The 15510-nt window shown below is 40.1% G+C and overlaps 1 protein-coding gene across 1 annotated transcript in view; it reads left to right on the forward strand.

Moving 5' to 3' along the window:
• clec16a (C-type lectin domain containing 16A) overlaps window positions 1-15510 on the forward strand; it is a 44838-nt gene that overhangs the window by 16393 nt on the left and 12935 nt on the right. The window contains exons 8-16 of the mRNA XM_078270448.1: window positions 3321-3748; window positions 5078-5189; window positions 6050-6150; window positions 6931-7050; window positions 7485-7594; window positions 10999-11043; window positions 12769-12819; window positions 12972-13100; window positions 13492-13612. Of these exons, the coding sequence (XP_078126574.1) occupies window positions 3321-3748; window positions 5078-5189; window positions 6050-6150; window positions 6931-7050; window positions 7485-7594; window positions 10999-11043; window positions 12769-12819; window positions 12972-13100; window positions 13492-13612 (1217 nt within the window). The remainder of the gene's footprint in view (window positions 1-3320; window positions 3749-5077; window positions 5190-6049; window positions 6151-6930; window positions 7051-7484; window positions 7595-10998; window positions 11044-12768; window positions 12820-12971; window positions 13101-13491; window positions 13613-15510) is intronic.

Here is a 15510-nt window from a genome sequence, read left to right on the forward strand (position 1 = left end):
CTCCATTCAGGAGTCAAATAAGGTTGTATTATTCTGAATTGAAGACTGGTTACTAATTCAAACCATTCACTTTCTTTTAACCTGCAGTGATGTGTGAGTATTTGTGTCCTTGTTTATTGCTTAAATGTGCTTACAAATGCATGTTTTTATTCTTTCTGCATGTTTGCAGGCACATAGGACACCTGCATTTTGCAGAATGATTTCTTGTTGAAAAAGCCCATGATAATTCCTCATAATCCCTAAGAGATAATAAAAAGTCGTACAGAATTACTTTTTTTTTTTTTTTAATACATGCATGTTGGATTCTGAATATTAATTGTTTCCGCCACGTCAGATAGAACTGCTGTTGTGTTATTGTTTGATTTATTGTAGATGAAACAGACAGATGAGGCATGGGCTCTGTTTATGCACAGGTGGTCAGTTGGTACTTCCTGTTTGTCTGTGATGTGGCAGGAAATTGGGTCACATGATGGAACACTGACAGAGCTGGCTCACCTAACCTAAATCTCTTTCCTGGAAGATTTTTTTCTCTCTCTCTTTTGTACACGTTTTCTTGCAAGTGCACCAGTTAGATACATGATGTCACAACATTTGCATGTCTGTACATGTATCTACTGTGTCGTTTTACCAAAGCACATGCAGCTGTTTTAGTGTGTGCATTTAAAGGTATATCTTTGACCTGCAAATGGTGCCCTATTTTGATGTGCTGCAAGGTGTGTTTGTGCAGGGGTTTGTCTGAGCATGTGTGTGTGTGTAGGTTTGCCTTACACACTTCCTGACCTCCATTAATTTCTCAGCATAGTCTGAGAGTGTGAGCGGTTTACCAGAATATAGTCCGCTAACAGGTGCAACACACATACACACTAATGCTAGTCTGTGGTTTATGTCTGACAGCATACACACCGTGTTTTTAGCAGCAACTACAATACAATTCTAAGCGCTCAGACCTGATACAGATGGTAGATGCATATCAATGTTTTTGTTGGATGGCTACAGGAAGGATTACAAAGACTTGAGATGCTAAGGCTTTTTACTCTATTATGCTTCAGACTTAAAGGACAAGTCCACGCAAAATGGTGTGTACCCATGCCCCGACGAATAGTGCTATAAGCTAATCAGCGGGTTGCGGTAGCTTGTTTCAAGCTAGAGACACATTCGATTAGCATGAAAACATATCCCAGAGAACGGTCGACTCGCTAATCGTGTGTTATTAACCCCTTGGTTCATTTTGCGCCGGAATTGTCCTTTAATCTGAAACACAAACCATTAAAAACACATTTTAGTCCGTAACAACCATATTTTATCTTATTCCCAGTTCAATAAAGAATACTTCTGGGAATACATACAGACTGAGCTGAAATTAAGAATTACGTTTTTTTAGTGTGTATTCCTTATAAGACCTTTCTTCTTGTGAGAACATGGAGAAAAGGCGAAGAGTAAAACAAGAGGGGATGTAGGTGAGATGGGCCAGGCAGGAAGGAGTAATAAACAGAGGAATTAAAAAAGAAAAAAGAAAAAAACACCACTACTACTACTACTACTACTACTACTACTAGCATTCATGATCATTAAGCAATGAATCGGTTTAGCCAAAGAAACAGACCTAAACATAAGGTATAAGTTTTGGTTTTGATTAATTTGGCACACAGCTCCTTCCAGTAAGTGTGTATGCTGAGAAACTCCAACTGTTAATGGCACATAAGGAGGATGTGCCCAAATCTTCTGACACAGTACACCAAGTGTACATTTGTGCATCGATGTACCTACGATTTCACGTGTGTTTGGTGGTTTGTGTTAGCGTAAGAAGTAAAGTTAAAAGGGGCCACCTCGTTTCAACGTGAGATACCTGATCCTCCTCCTCTTTGTATTCTTCAACAAAGTTGACCCTTTATATTCAAATGAAACCACAGAAGCAGGATTACCGGTACCTTGGCATTCAGTGGCCCTTTATTTTCAGTGGCACTACAGTATTGATCTGTTTATTTAGATCCTGAATAGCTTCTCTTACTGGGGTCCACAGGAAAAAAATAATAATAATGTAACGGAATAAATCAGTCTTGATAAAAGTGAATACAGTATTATATGCATATACATATGTATACACAAAGAGAAATGCATACATGCACAGACATACTCAATCAAATTGGCAATTGAATTAAAACCGAGTACAATTACAATCAAACAAATCAACTTACCACAAGTTTGCATGATTTCTCATGACATCACAATATTCAGGCACATTTTTCTGTTGCCTGAGCACATCCCACAACAGTTTATATTGTTAGAAATGCACTTTTCAGGTTAGCCTGAATAAGTACAGTAGTAAAATTGGTACTGATGATGGCTCATGTAATGGTACTGTAATAGTAGTTATCGTTATGATTCGGACGGTGTTGACATCTCTGCTCAGCATCTTATCATTTACCAGCTGTTTCCTGTGTGCATATATGGGTTTTGGAGCAAGTTTGAGGGCTATATGTGAGAAGTGGGTTACTTTTAGTTCCAGGATGGCCTCACCGATGTGGCCTCAAAGCCAGTGATCAACTGTGTATGTGTGCATTTGTGTCGAGTGGTAATTTTCTCTGATAAAGTATATCGGGGAGGAAGAGGTTTTTGTGTGTTAACAGACTTTGATCAACAAGATGGCGCAAGACGGATTTACTGTAAGGCCCTCTGTTTGTGTGCATGTGTGAGAAGATAAAGGCATATCAGTTATATAAGTGTTTGCATGTGTTGCTACGCGTGTTCATGTGTGTCTGTGTTTTGCACAGACTTCTACCAGTGAAGGGTGGCAGTACTGCTTCCTGGAAACAGGACAGTTTCTTTTAAGTATCCTGCCTCTGTGTGCGTTTACTCCAGATTATCATTACCTGACCTTTTCTCACTTGTTTTGAACTATTCTCTGCATTCTGTATACAGCACATTTGGAAGTATGGTGTTGTGTTACCACTGTGTAACACTATGGATGTGAAAAACCAAGAAGCAAAGTCACAGAACGGCTACTGCTTTATTTTAACAAAAAACATCTTTGAAAGCACATTATAACAAAATACTTTGACGATTTCATAGTAGAAGAAAGAAATTCAAGTAGCTACAAAACATTAGTTCTTGTGGTATACAGCTGGACTGGAGTATGTGACAAGTTAGCTGTTCACTGAATATGATGTGTAAAACCTCGCCCATTTCTAGCACTTAAGGTAATTGTTATGCACTGCTCCCGGGTTGTGACCCAGGTGATCTCTGAATTGTCATGACCAGGGATATACCCATGTTGACTGGCTTGGTTTGAATTTCCAAAAGGAGGGTTGAACCCTGATCAGACAACCTTGGCCCAAAACTGGTCAGCGGTGTGAAAGAGGTATAATTGTCACTTCCAGGCATATGATGTCTTCCCATCTCACCCCCTTGCCTCTCTGTCCTTCTCTAACCCCTCAGGCCAGTGCAGGAGGTGTGCGTTGCTTCACCAAGCCCCTGGAGTCTCTGGAGCGCTCCCTGGAGCTGTCCCGCCACCGCGGCCGCAAGAGAACTCAGAAGAGGCCTAATTACAAGAACCTAGGAGAGGAGGAGGATGACGAAAGAGCTCGAGGAGGGGGAGGAGGCAGCGGAGGAGGAGTAGAGGAGGGCTGGGACGACGACAGCAGAGGAGGAGAGAGGGAGGGAGGCCGAGAGAGGGAGAAAGGAAAAGGTACAGAGGGAGTAGGAGGAGGGAGTTCTAAGGGAAGCAGAGCGAGTGGGGAGACGGCGGAAGGTGAGTGTGTGTCTCGTAGGACACAGCAGTACAGGACTGTTTGTCAGTGTTTCTTTACTCCCATCAATAAGACACAGTCTCCCATGATGCACCCTGGTTACCCAACAGCCACCACAGCAGCAGTCCTCGTCTCCAAACAAAAAAGAGAGAAACTAACTTTAAAAGACAAAATAACTAAAAAACCTAACTTTTACTCTAAATGTGCTCTGCTTTTTTTGCTCTTCATTTTGGGCGCTTAATTTAGATTAATTCAGATTAGCCTCTTCCTGAAAAAGGAAGTGTTAAAAACAACAAATGTCAAAGAATGAAAGAGTGTTAAAATGTAAGCTAAAATAAAATGCAGAAGTAGAAAGAAACTAATTATAACGAAAACTTCCTTTTTGGCTAGTTTTGAGATGAGTTCACCTTCTTTCAGCTGCTTCCTTTTGTTTGGCACCTTTTAATTTCCCCATGGTTACCATGGCTAGCACTGACCACATGTCCAGTAAACTATCCATGGCAGCAGCTGACTGTCCATTTCCACGGTGACACATCCATCCTGTGCTCCTCACCTCTCCGCCTGTCTCTCACTCCTGCTCCGTGTGCATGTTTGTGTTTGTTTGTGTGTGTTACGTAAAAATGTCACCATTTCACTCCTCCTGAAAGGATTCCTTCTTACTCTTTATTACTGACTGAATAAACACTTGTTGCAGAGAGTCTTTGTGCAGGGGTATGCAATCTTCATTGCTTAAGAAGGCGCAAAAGCACAGATTTTTTTTGACAGCATGGGTTTTTAACACAAATAGCAACGTGGGCTGCAGACGAACAGATAGTTTCAGTATGAAACGTACCATTTGGGGTGGAAAAACAACACCCACCCTATTTAACTGATTGATAAGAAAAGAGGTAAAATAAGAAACTTTGTGACGCATAGATGGTAAATTAGACATGCCGTGTGTCATGGATTATATTTTAATTTGATCCTTACATTTTAATGCTATCAAATAAGGTTTATGCGTTGAAAATGAATATTTTGTTCCCTAATCAATAGTAATCCTGCTGCCTCAACACATGTCATTTTTTTTTAACCAGTGAAGGATGAGAAGGAAGCACTTCAGACTTTACATTCATATTCACTGGTGACAATAGCTCATTTCTGTCTTCATATCTATGATGGGAGTTTTTTCTGAGGATGTGTGATGTGAATGTGAAAAGCATGTTATAAAATAAAATTCACATTTACGGATATTTATGCAAGTAAGGTGTGTGTGTGTGTGTGTGTGTGTGTGTGTGTGTGTGTGTGTGTGTGTGTGTGTGTGTGTGTGTGTGTGTGTGTGTGCGTGCGTGTAGAGATCGAGATGGTGGTGATGGACAAGTGTAAGGTGTCAGAGCTGACAGAGCAGAACATCACTGATGAAGAGAAGACCGCTGCAGCCACCCGCACACACACGCAGAGGAGCAGGTACATGTACACACATCTGAACACACCAAACTGTTAGATTGGTCTAAGGGCATTTTCACACCGACAGCCTTTAGTTCGGTTGAAACGAACTAGAGTTTGTTTGCCCCGCTGGTGCGGTTCATTTGGGCAGGTGAGAACGCGGCAATCGAACTCTGGTGCGCACCAAAAGTGGACCAAACAAGCGTACCGAGACCTGCTTGAAGAGGTGGTCTCGGTACGCTTTCAATCGAACTCTGGACCGGTTCGTTTGTGGTGAGAACGTGATCCGTACTCGAACCGCACCTGTCATTAGCTCAGCGCAAGTCTGAGCTAATGCCTCCTGTAGTCGGGTGTGTTTAGCAATCTGCTGTAGCAGCTTGCAGTGTTTCTATCACAGAAATAGACTGCAGCCAAGCTTGCCGTCCGTCACTCGTATCTCCCTGGTCAAACCAGCTGCCGCTAAAATTGGAGACAGACACCGGCAGAGCAGAGCGAAGTCTCGGTGACCAGAGCAGACGTAGTAACGTCTCTTGCGAAACAATGTCTGATCATTTTAATGAAATGAGCTGGTTTGACCACTAGACCAGAACACAGGACCTTCTTACTGTATTTACTTTCTTGCTCCCGCCCCCAGACATAGCCGACCAATACGAGGGCTGGACGTTCTTGCCTGATTTGTAATGACGCATTTTGGTACGCTTGGATTTTTCCAGGTGTGAAACCAAACCAAACCGACCGAGGGCAAATTGCTCCAAGTTTACTAAATCACCAAAGAAAACAAACTACAGGTGTGAAAACGCTAAGACATGGAAAGAATGAATAAAAGGAAAGACAGACGTGTTTATTGACTGATGATATCCTCTCTCTCCCCGTCTCTGCAGACCATTCTTAGACATGGTGTACAGTGCTCTCGACTGCACCAATGATGACTACCATGCCCTGTTTGTCCTCTGCCTGCTTTATGCTGTCTCACACAGCAAAGGTTGGCCTTTTTTTTTCATTTAGTGATGAAATGAAGCTAGCTGGCATCCATATTGGTGGCCAGTTTACATGTAGGCTGTGCACAACTTCTTATATTTATATCTAAAAACAGGACTTGACTGACTCAACAGAACTGAAAACATTTGGTTCAATTGTGGGGTGTTTTTGGGGCAGAGAACTGTTTCCTACTTTACATGTGAACAAATGTATTTTAATATACACGCAGTTGCCAATTCATTAGGTACACTTAGCTACAACTAATGCAATCTGATAGAACAGTCATGCAATAAATCCTACCTTCATGAAGGTTTATAATGTTCCGTTTTTGTTAACTGTTTTAGAGAGGTGTCGATTTAATTGTATGATCGTTTTGGAGGATGTAGTTTGTGGTGCTGTTGAATTGTGTTGTGTTATACTGACACTATTATTTTGTCTACCCCATTTATATCAATGAGAGTAGGCCAAATAGGATTAAAACCTCCCTGTATAATGCAATACAGAATAATGACCATACAGCACCTCAAACAGTGACATACGTTGTTTTGTGCGAGTCCTCATTTCCCCAAATCTCTAAAATGGACGTGGTGAGTGTAAATTTAGCATGATCCATAGAGTCACAGTGGCCACTTTTATGGGAAATATGGGTTGATTGAAATGACGCCACACCTCAGATTATTTTTGAGTAGACACAGGACTGAAGGCAAAATAGGGTATTATTATAATCTTTTAACAAATCTTTAGGTATGCCACTGAATCTGCATGGATGTCCATTCGTCTGTAGGTATTAACCGAGATCTTCTGGAGCGTCTGCAGTTGCCAGTTCCTGACCAGGAGAAGAGCTCTTACAGCCTGGTGCTGGTAGAGAGACTGATCAGAGTTATGAGCCAGGCATCACAGCCAGGTAACACACACACACACACACACACACACACACACACACACACACACACACACACACACACACATCTGCCTTTGAGATCAGAACATTAAGTCAATATATTTAGTTATTAGATATTTATTTAATTTGCATGTTTTCAAACTGAACATATGAGCATGGACACATTGTTTTAAGCACAATATATATTACAAGTATTACAATTTCTTCACATGTGAATGTAGTAGAAGATGTTGTTAAACTTGTAGCTGAAAAACCATGTGTACATCTCATGTTATGAACACATTTTGGTCCATTGATTACATATCAGACATTAACATTGAACACATTATCTCATGTAAACTTTGCTTTGTAGAGCCAAGATGGAACTAAAGCATGTTATCCTAAATACTTTGTGTGTGTGTGTGTGTGTGTGTGTGTGTGTGTGTGTGTGTGTGTAGATGGTAAAGTGCGTCTAGCTACCCTGGAGCTTAGCTGCCTTTTACTGAAGCAGTCTGTGCTCTCTCGAAACCAATGTATAATCAAAGATGTACATCTGGCCTGCCTGGAGGTACAGCACACACAAACATGTACACACTACATCAGTACTCATACATACAGTCCTGTCATAGATCACCCGCACAGAATCAATACTCCCACAAACAGGCATAAAGAATGTCATTGATCAGTGGGTCAGAGGTAGAAAGTTGGATCTTGTGCCATCCATAGCAGTTAAACAACCCCTTTACATTTAACTTCATCACTTCCTCAGAACCTGTAGCTGCAGGGTTTCTCAGTGAGTGCTACTTTGTGTTTATGACCTAAGATATTGTTCAGCAGAGAGCAGCCGGACTACCCGTTTCCTCATTTACAGCACTCTTTTTAAACCTCACATCTTATCTCATAAACGGTCTTCTCCTTCTCATTCTTTCCCACTGACTCCTCTTCCTCTCTCTCCTGCTACCCACCCTGACTTGCACAGCCCTCGATTAGTCTTCCTTGTCCTTCTGAGAATTGTTTTTATTTCCTCTTCTCTCACATTTCAGGGTAATCCTTCAAACCCTCTCTTTCTTTACATTCCTCTTTTCTTTTTTCACTGGAGTTACATGAAGTAGTCGTGCTACTTTTTGTGTGGTGTTTTTGCTGGGTTTTCATTTTTGAAAAAAAATCCCCATCTGATCTGACTGAATTTAAAAGAAACCTGACCATTGTCATTTTACAATAATTTTTCCAAAGCCAAGTTTTACCCACTAATATCAGTCAGTTTAACATCATTGGTGGTTTCTGCTTGAAGAATGTCCTACCTCTGGTACAGTTTAACATCAATGAAGAGCCCATTTCAATTGGGACAGCACTCCTATGGCTGGAATGGTAATGTTAAGAGGTTTTCCAGCATTATTCTTAGTCAAAGTTTATTTTGTTGTGGCTTTTGGCTTCTCTCTTATGTGTGCTATTCAATGAAGACATAATACCAAAGAACTGACCTTACTGATATAATGTGAAGTCTCCCTGACCCTGCTAATTCTCTTTCTGCCTTGCTGCGGGGAAATGGCTGACCAGTCATGTTACTGATGTCTGACAGGAAAACAGGCCGGCATTCATCAGATATTGTTTATTCAGTGCTAAACAAACACGACTTCACATTGTTGAATGATTACGCTATCTAAACGACTTTCATTCTAATGTTACTACAGGAAGAACACTGGCTGCCCATAACTATCCTACCTGTAGCTCTCTGACACATGCTGGAGTGGGTAAACCAGTGATGCATTTATTGCAGTAAAAGGAAGTGCCCTTGAATAAACCAGTGCAGGAGTGACGTCATTATTTAATAGTTGCCCGTGAATCAGATCTAATTCCTATTAAGTAGGTGTATATACAGTGGGGCAAAAAAGTATTTAGTCAGCCACCAATTGTGCAAGTTCTCCCACTTAAAAAGATGAGAGAGGCCTGTAATTTTCATCATAGGTACACTTCAACTATGAGAGACAAAATGAGAAAAAAAAATCCAGAAAATCACATTGTAGGATTTTTAATGAATTTATTTGCAAATTATGGTGGAAAGTAAGTATTTGGTCAATAACAAAAGTTCATCTCAATACTTTGTTACATACCCTTTTTTGGCAATGACAGAGGTCAAACGTTTTCTGTAAGTCTTCACAAGGTTTTCACACACTGTTGCTGTTATTTTGGCCCATTCCTCCATGCAGATCTCCTCTAGAGGTATGATGTTTAGGGGCTGTCGCTGGGCAACACAGACTTTCAACTCCCTCCAAAGATTTTCCATGGGGTTGAGATCTGGAGACTGGCTAGGCCACTCCAGGACCTTGAAATGCTTCTTACAAAGCCTCTCCTTCGTTGCCCAGGCGGTGTGTTTGGGATCATTGTCATGCTGAAAGACCCAGCCACGTTTCATCTTCAATGCCCTTGCTGATGGAAGGAGGTTTTCACTCAAAATCTCACGATACATGGCCCCATTCATTCTTTCCTTTACACAGATCAGTCGTCCTGGTCCCTTTGCAGAAAAACAGCCACAAAGCATAATGTTTCCACCCCCACGCTTCACAGTAGGTATGGTGTTCTTTGGATGCAACTCAGCATTCTTTCCCCTCCAAACACGACGAGTTGAGTTTTTACCACAAAGTTCTATTTTGATTTCATCTGACCATATGACATTCTCCCAATCCTCTTCTGGATCAACCAAATGCTCTCTAGCAAACTCCAGACGGGCCTGGACATGTACTGGCTTAAGCAGGGGGACACGTCTGGCACTGCAGGATTTGAGTCCCTGGCGGCGTAGTGTGTTACTGATGGTAGCCTTTGTTACTTTGGTCCCAGCTCTCTGCAGGTCATTCACTAGGTCCCCCCGTGTGGTTCTGGGATTTTTGCTTACCGTTCTTGTGATCATTTTGACCCCACGGGGTGAGATCTTGCGTGGAGCCCCGGATCGAGGGAGATTATTAGTGGTCTTGTATGTCTTCCATTTTCTTATAATTTTTCCCACAGTTGATTTCTTCACACCAAGCTGCTTACCTATTGCAGATTCAGTCTTCCCAGCCTGGTGCAGGTCTACAATTTAGTTTCTGGTGTCCTTTGACAGCTCTTTGGTCTTGGCCATAGTGGAGTTTGGAGTGTGACTGTTTAAGGTTGTGGACAGGTGTCTTTTATACTGATAACAAGTTCAAACAGGTGCCATTAATACAGGTAACGAGTGGAGGACAGAGGAGCCTCTTAAAGAAGAAGTTACAGGTCTGTGAGAGCCAGAAATCTTGCTTGTTTGTCGGTGACCAAATACTTATTTTCCCGAGGAATTTGCAAATAAATTCATTAAAAATCCTACAATGTGATTTTCTGGATTTTTTTTTTTCTCATTTTGTCTTTCATAGTTGAAGTGTACCTATGATGAAAATTGCAGGCCTCTCTCATCTTTTTAAGTGGGAGAACTTGCACAATTGGTGGCTGACTAAATACTTTTTTGCCCCACTGTATGACAGGTGTCACCCTTTCTAAGGATAGCCAGTAGTGGGAGGGAGGGAGGTAGGGAGAGAAGGAGAACAGTATATATGAATTTTCTGTAAACTGCTTTGGCAACAACATGTTTTCTTTGTTTATGGTGTATCAAAATTGAGAGGGGGGGGGGGAGAGAATAGAACATATGTTTACAAATACACAGTTTTCAGTTTAAATAAATAATTATATTAATTATATATTTTCTTTCTGTTAATGTCTGTTCATTTATTGAAGTGTCACAGTTAGGGGAGTCTGTGTTAAGGCCAGCGCTTAAAAGCATTAGCATCTATCCCTTTTTCATTTTTATAACCAACACTATTTCTGGCAATTCTATTCTTAAGTGTTCATTGTTTGAAAGATGCAGTTAATGAACATAAGGATGTTTAACTTGTATCAGATGAATGATGGTTCAGACTGTGTATTTGCAATTATTTCATACGGTTTATACTTTTTTTGTGTTTGCAGGGTGGTAGAGAAGAAAGTCTGCATTTACTGCGGAGATTCTACAAGGTGAGTGTACACAGTAACACACACAGACACACAATCTTTAAGATAACCAGACATTTATCTACACACGCACTCACCAGTAACCTACATAAATACATGCTTTTCTCCCATCTACCCACACACATACTGTATTTAACCACAAAGTATACGGAAGGAAGAAGTGAAGTAGCAACTGACAACTGGAAACTCAGTCAGAAGTCAAGCAAATTATATTAATGCAAACATATTTTGCATTCTGCTGACTGCTGTAGCACAGTAGGCTTTAAGCTGACAGTGATACCATAACAAACTTTGCAGTTCCGGCTGCTAGGACAGAGACGGCTCCTGGGACGAGCAAACAGACAGGAAAAAAATAGGTTAGGGAGAAAAACAAAGAAAAAGATTAAAGAGCCAGACGGGTAAACAGACCGTCTGGTGTTACAATCAGGTCTTCTTGAGCTGCGTGTCACAACAAAAGCTGAAACACAATCTACCTGTTAAGTTTTCTTCTGTCTGCATGTGTATACATGTATCCAATTATTATAACTGAAACCATTTCCCTGAAGGTGTAATAGGTCAAACTGAAAGTCTTTCCCATGTATACAATACAGCATCATATTTTTACTATCCGGCAAAATGTTTTCAGTGCAGTCGATGCTTTCTGTTTCGTTTTGAGTGTCTTTGGATATCAGTTTTGGAATCAGTCACAGGAGTTGAGTTTGGCTGACTTTTTCCCAATTCAACCACATGGATCATCACTGAAAAAAGTTCTATTTCATCATTCAGGAGAATTTCAATGCGATCAATGTGCTGACTCCAAACTTAAGCATTGAAAAAAAAGAGCCTTCCTGATGAAAGAATATGGTCATTACTATAGAAATAGTAGTTGCTCTCTTGTTAACTAGCTTTTTGTTCAAAACCGGTACTCTCAAGCAGGTTGAGATAAAAGTTTCAATGATTTTCAAGTCCTGCTTTAATTAATATTTCCTCTCAAACATCAAGTGGAAACACCGTTGAATGATGAGTCTCATAAAATGAAATGTTTATTTGATTTAAGTATATTTGGATTAAATAATAAAATGATGATTAATCTGACATGAAACGGGATGAAATTGGATGTCATTGGGTGTTTATATTGGGGATTATTTTACATATCTTAAGTGCTTCATATTGTAAATAATGTTTATCTTTACTCATTGAATTGGTTTTTTTCATGTCAAACCATATGATTACATTTCCATTTAGCACGGCATTCACCAATTCAAGAAGACTCTTATAATTAAAGTACTGTCAGTTAAGTAGTCTCACGCAAACAATGAAAATATTCTTGATAGATTGAAGTAGTGGATAATGAATTTTTTTTTTTTTTATTTAAAATATTTTAAAAATGAAACATCTGGTTGCTGCTTTATTTACTATTTGGTTTTATTTTAACTTGATCAACAACACAAGTGGAATATGTTTTCCTAGACACATCAGTGTGGTTAGAGGAACACAATAAACAACAATTTCCTGTACACTTAGCCGCTAAACTGTGCGTGTCCAAACAACTTGTCTTATCTGTTAAGCATTTCCTGTTATGGTTCAAAACGTCAACATTTTGTTGCTGGAATGTCATTTAAGAATTCATCTGTCATTTTTACAGAAATGAGGTGAAACTCTGAGCCTGAAAGCTTATCTATAGATGTTTTGTCCACACATTCTCTGCCTTATCTTTAACTGCCATACAAATTGATCATGTCATCACAGGGCGAGGAGATCTTTCTGGACATGTTTGAAGATGAATACAGGAGCATGACGGTTAGTTGGCCTTCATTTAATATCACTTTTGTTTTTTTCTCCTTGAAAAATGTAACATGAATTACCTGAGCTTCCAAATATATTCTTGTTGTTGCTAATATTTGTGCGGGTGCTGTATGTCATGGGCTTATTTGTACTTGTGTATGTTGCAGAGTAAACCCCTGAATGTGGAGTATCTAATGATGGATGCCTCAGTGCTGCTGCCACCCACCGGTACCCCTCTGACTGGCATCGACTTTGTCAAGAGACTGCCCTGTGGAGACGTGGAGAAGACACGCAGGGTACGTCCACACACTCAACTTGGGCTCAGCTCACAGTGTATAACACTTAAGTTTGAAATCAATAGCTCAAAATACAACCGGTTGTTAGATTCCTGGGAAGTCAGGTCTTGAAGTTGAAATATGAATTATGAGGCCTAAGGCCACATGTAGCAGAATTATTTTTACTTAAATAATAGTTGATATTTTTAAATACCTGTTTAACTACACTGCAACACAGCAGGTATACCTCATCACATCCTTTTGGTTTTGTGTTCTGCCATGCTGCACACAAATGACAGCAGAATGGCGGCACTCCAAAGCACAGATGAAAGATGCAATGGATTAGCCTGATTCTGACAGTGATGAAAACATTGTATGATGTTGTGTTTTCTTGTTTGGGACCTCTGCACAGGCAATCCGTGTGTTCTTCATGCTGAGGTCCTTATCGCTTCAGCTTCAGGGAGAACCTGAGACGCAGCTGCCTCTGACCAGACCCGAAGACCTTATCAAGACTGATGACGTCTTAGACCTCAGTAAGACACACACAGAAAAACAGAAGCATACTGTATAATGCTACAGGACAGCTGACGTGCCTATTTATTTATCATTTTTACACTTTTGAGTAATAGAGTCAAACTTCAGGGTGGGGTACAATAAAAGACTGGATTTAGTATAATTAGTGCAATAAAAGTATAACCTAAGAAAGTCAAGAAAAGAAAATTACAGACACTTGCCTCTTTACAAGAGCATGAGAAAACTCTAACCACCCCTACAGTATACAATTCAGTAATTCTCGCTCCCTCGCTCTGTCTACCACACTCACTCTCTCTGCAAAAGACTGCATTAGCTCTACAACACAGACGTGTGAGTGCAGTGTTAACAATACCAAGACACATGCATATGCAAACATTCACAACCACACGACAGAGACAATGTACAGGTGCACAGCTTCCCACACACTGAGATAACCCGAAGAATCTTCTCTTACTGTACACAGGTGTGTAGATGATGTTAAGGAAACTTGCACGTGGTTAGCTCTCTGACTACACCGTAATGTGAACAGGAGTTAAGACTGTGTCACACACTATATATATATATATATATATATATATATATATATATATATATATATATATATATATATATATAATATAAAAATTGGACTACAGGAAGAAAGTGTTCAATTCCAGGAAGGAACCCCCAGAAACGTGGCAAAGTCTAAAAACTATGAAAGATTACAAGCCCTGCCCCTCCTCATTGTCAAGTGCTGATGTGTCTATAGCAAGTGAGCTAAATAATTTGTTTGCTCGTTATGAGGCCATCGGCAGCCAACAAGTAAGAACAGCTGGAGCAGAGGTTAAAGGAGACCGATTATGCTTTTCCATATTTTTTGTTTTATCTGTCAGGCAAGCTACTGCAGTGTTTACATTGCATACAGTGCCACATGTAGCTACATGTTAATGCCAGGGAAAGCTGACATCTTTCTCAGAACATCTCAGAAAGAAAGTAAGGTTAACCACAAATTCCCCATTATGTCATACAGTATCTATATTAGGTGTATCTTATGAAGCAAGCAAAGAAATTCTCTTTTCCACTATCTTTTCTTTTCCTCTTTCACACCTTCTTTGTGACATCTCTTCTTCTATCTTTGGTTTTCTGTAATGATCAGTAGCATGACTGTAAGGACAAAAGTGGCCTGACACAGCAGTGTGCCTTTAGATAGTGGCATGCTTTCGATAGATGTGTCATGGTTGTTTTATTTGTTTCTGCACCAGAATATTATATAATGTTTTCATTTTTGTCATCAGAGTGCAGGAAACTACCATAATTGGCTGTTATCAATAGCTGAGTTTTAATTCTTAAAGACTTTCCACTTTTGTGATATGATGTCTGTGGCAGAAGCTCTACTTTCATGAGTCCTGTTTTATCTTTCCAAACCCTTGTGATGGAAACACACTTAATTCTAATATTTCTTAATTTCCCTCTTTTGGGAGGGGGAGGTGGGTATCTCAAAAAATCACTTAACCAATGGATGGAAACATACCTATTGAAACCACATGTCTCCCTGCAGGTTTACTTTCAAATCTAATTCAGTGGTTGAAACTGTGACTGTTTTCATAATTCCACATGCCTGTTGAAAGGGTCTGTGGCAGATATAGGTGACATGGCTTCCAGTAATTTTCTGTCACTTGAAAAGATACTATTTAACAATCTTTTATTTAGTAATTATGATTATCTGTCTTGCATTTAACTGTATTCATGTATAGTTAGACAAAAATCCCACAATGGGTTTACCCTTCTGTTATATATATATATTTTTTTTATGTCACCCATGCAGTGATAGCCGTGGCCAGAGGCCTTATGATAAGATAAAAATAGACTTTATTAATCCCACACTGGGGAAATTCCTGTGCTACAGCAGCTTGAAGCA

The sequence above is a fragment of the Sander vitreus genome, chromosome 15, assembly GCF_031162955.1.
Source record: "Sander vitreus isolate 19-12246 chromosome 15, sanVit1, whole genome shotgun sequence".
Classification (NCBI taxonomy): Eukaryota; Metazoa; Chordata; class Actinopteri; order Perciformes; family Percidae; genus Sander; species Sander vitreus.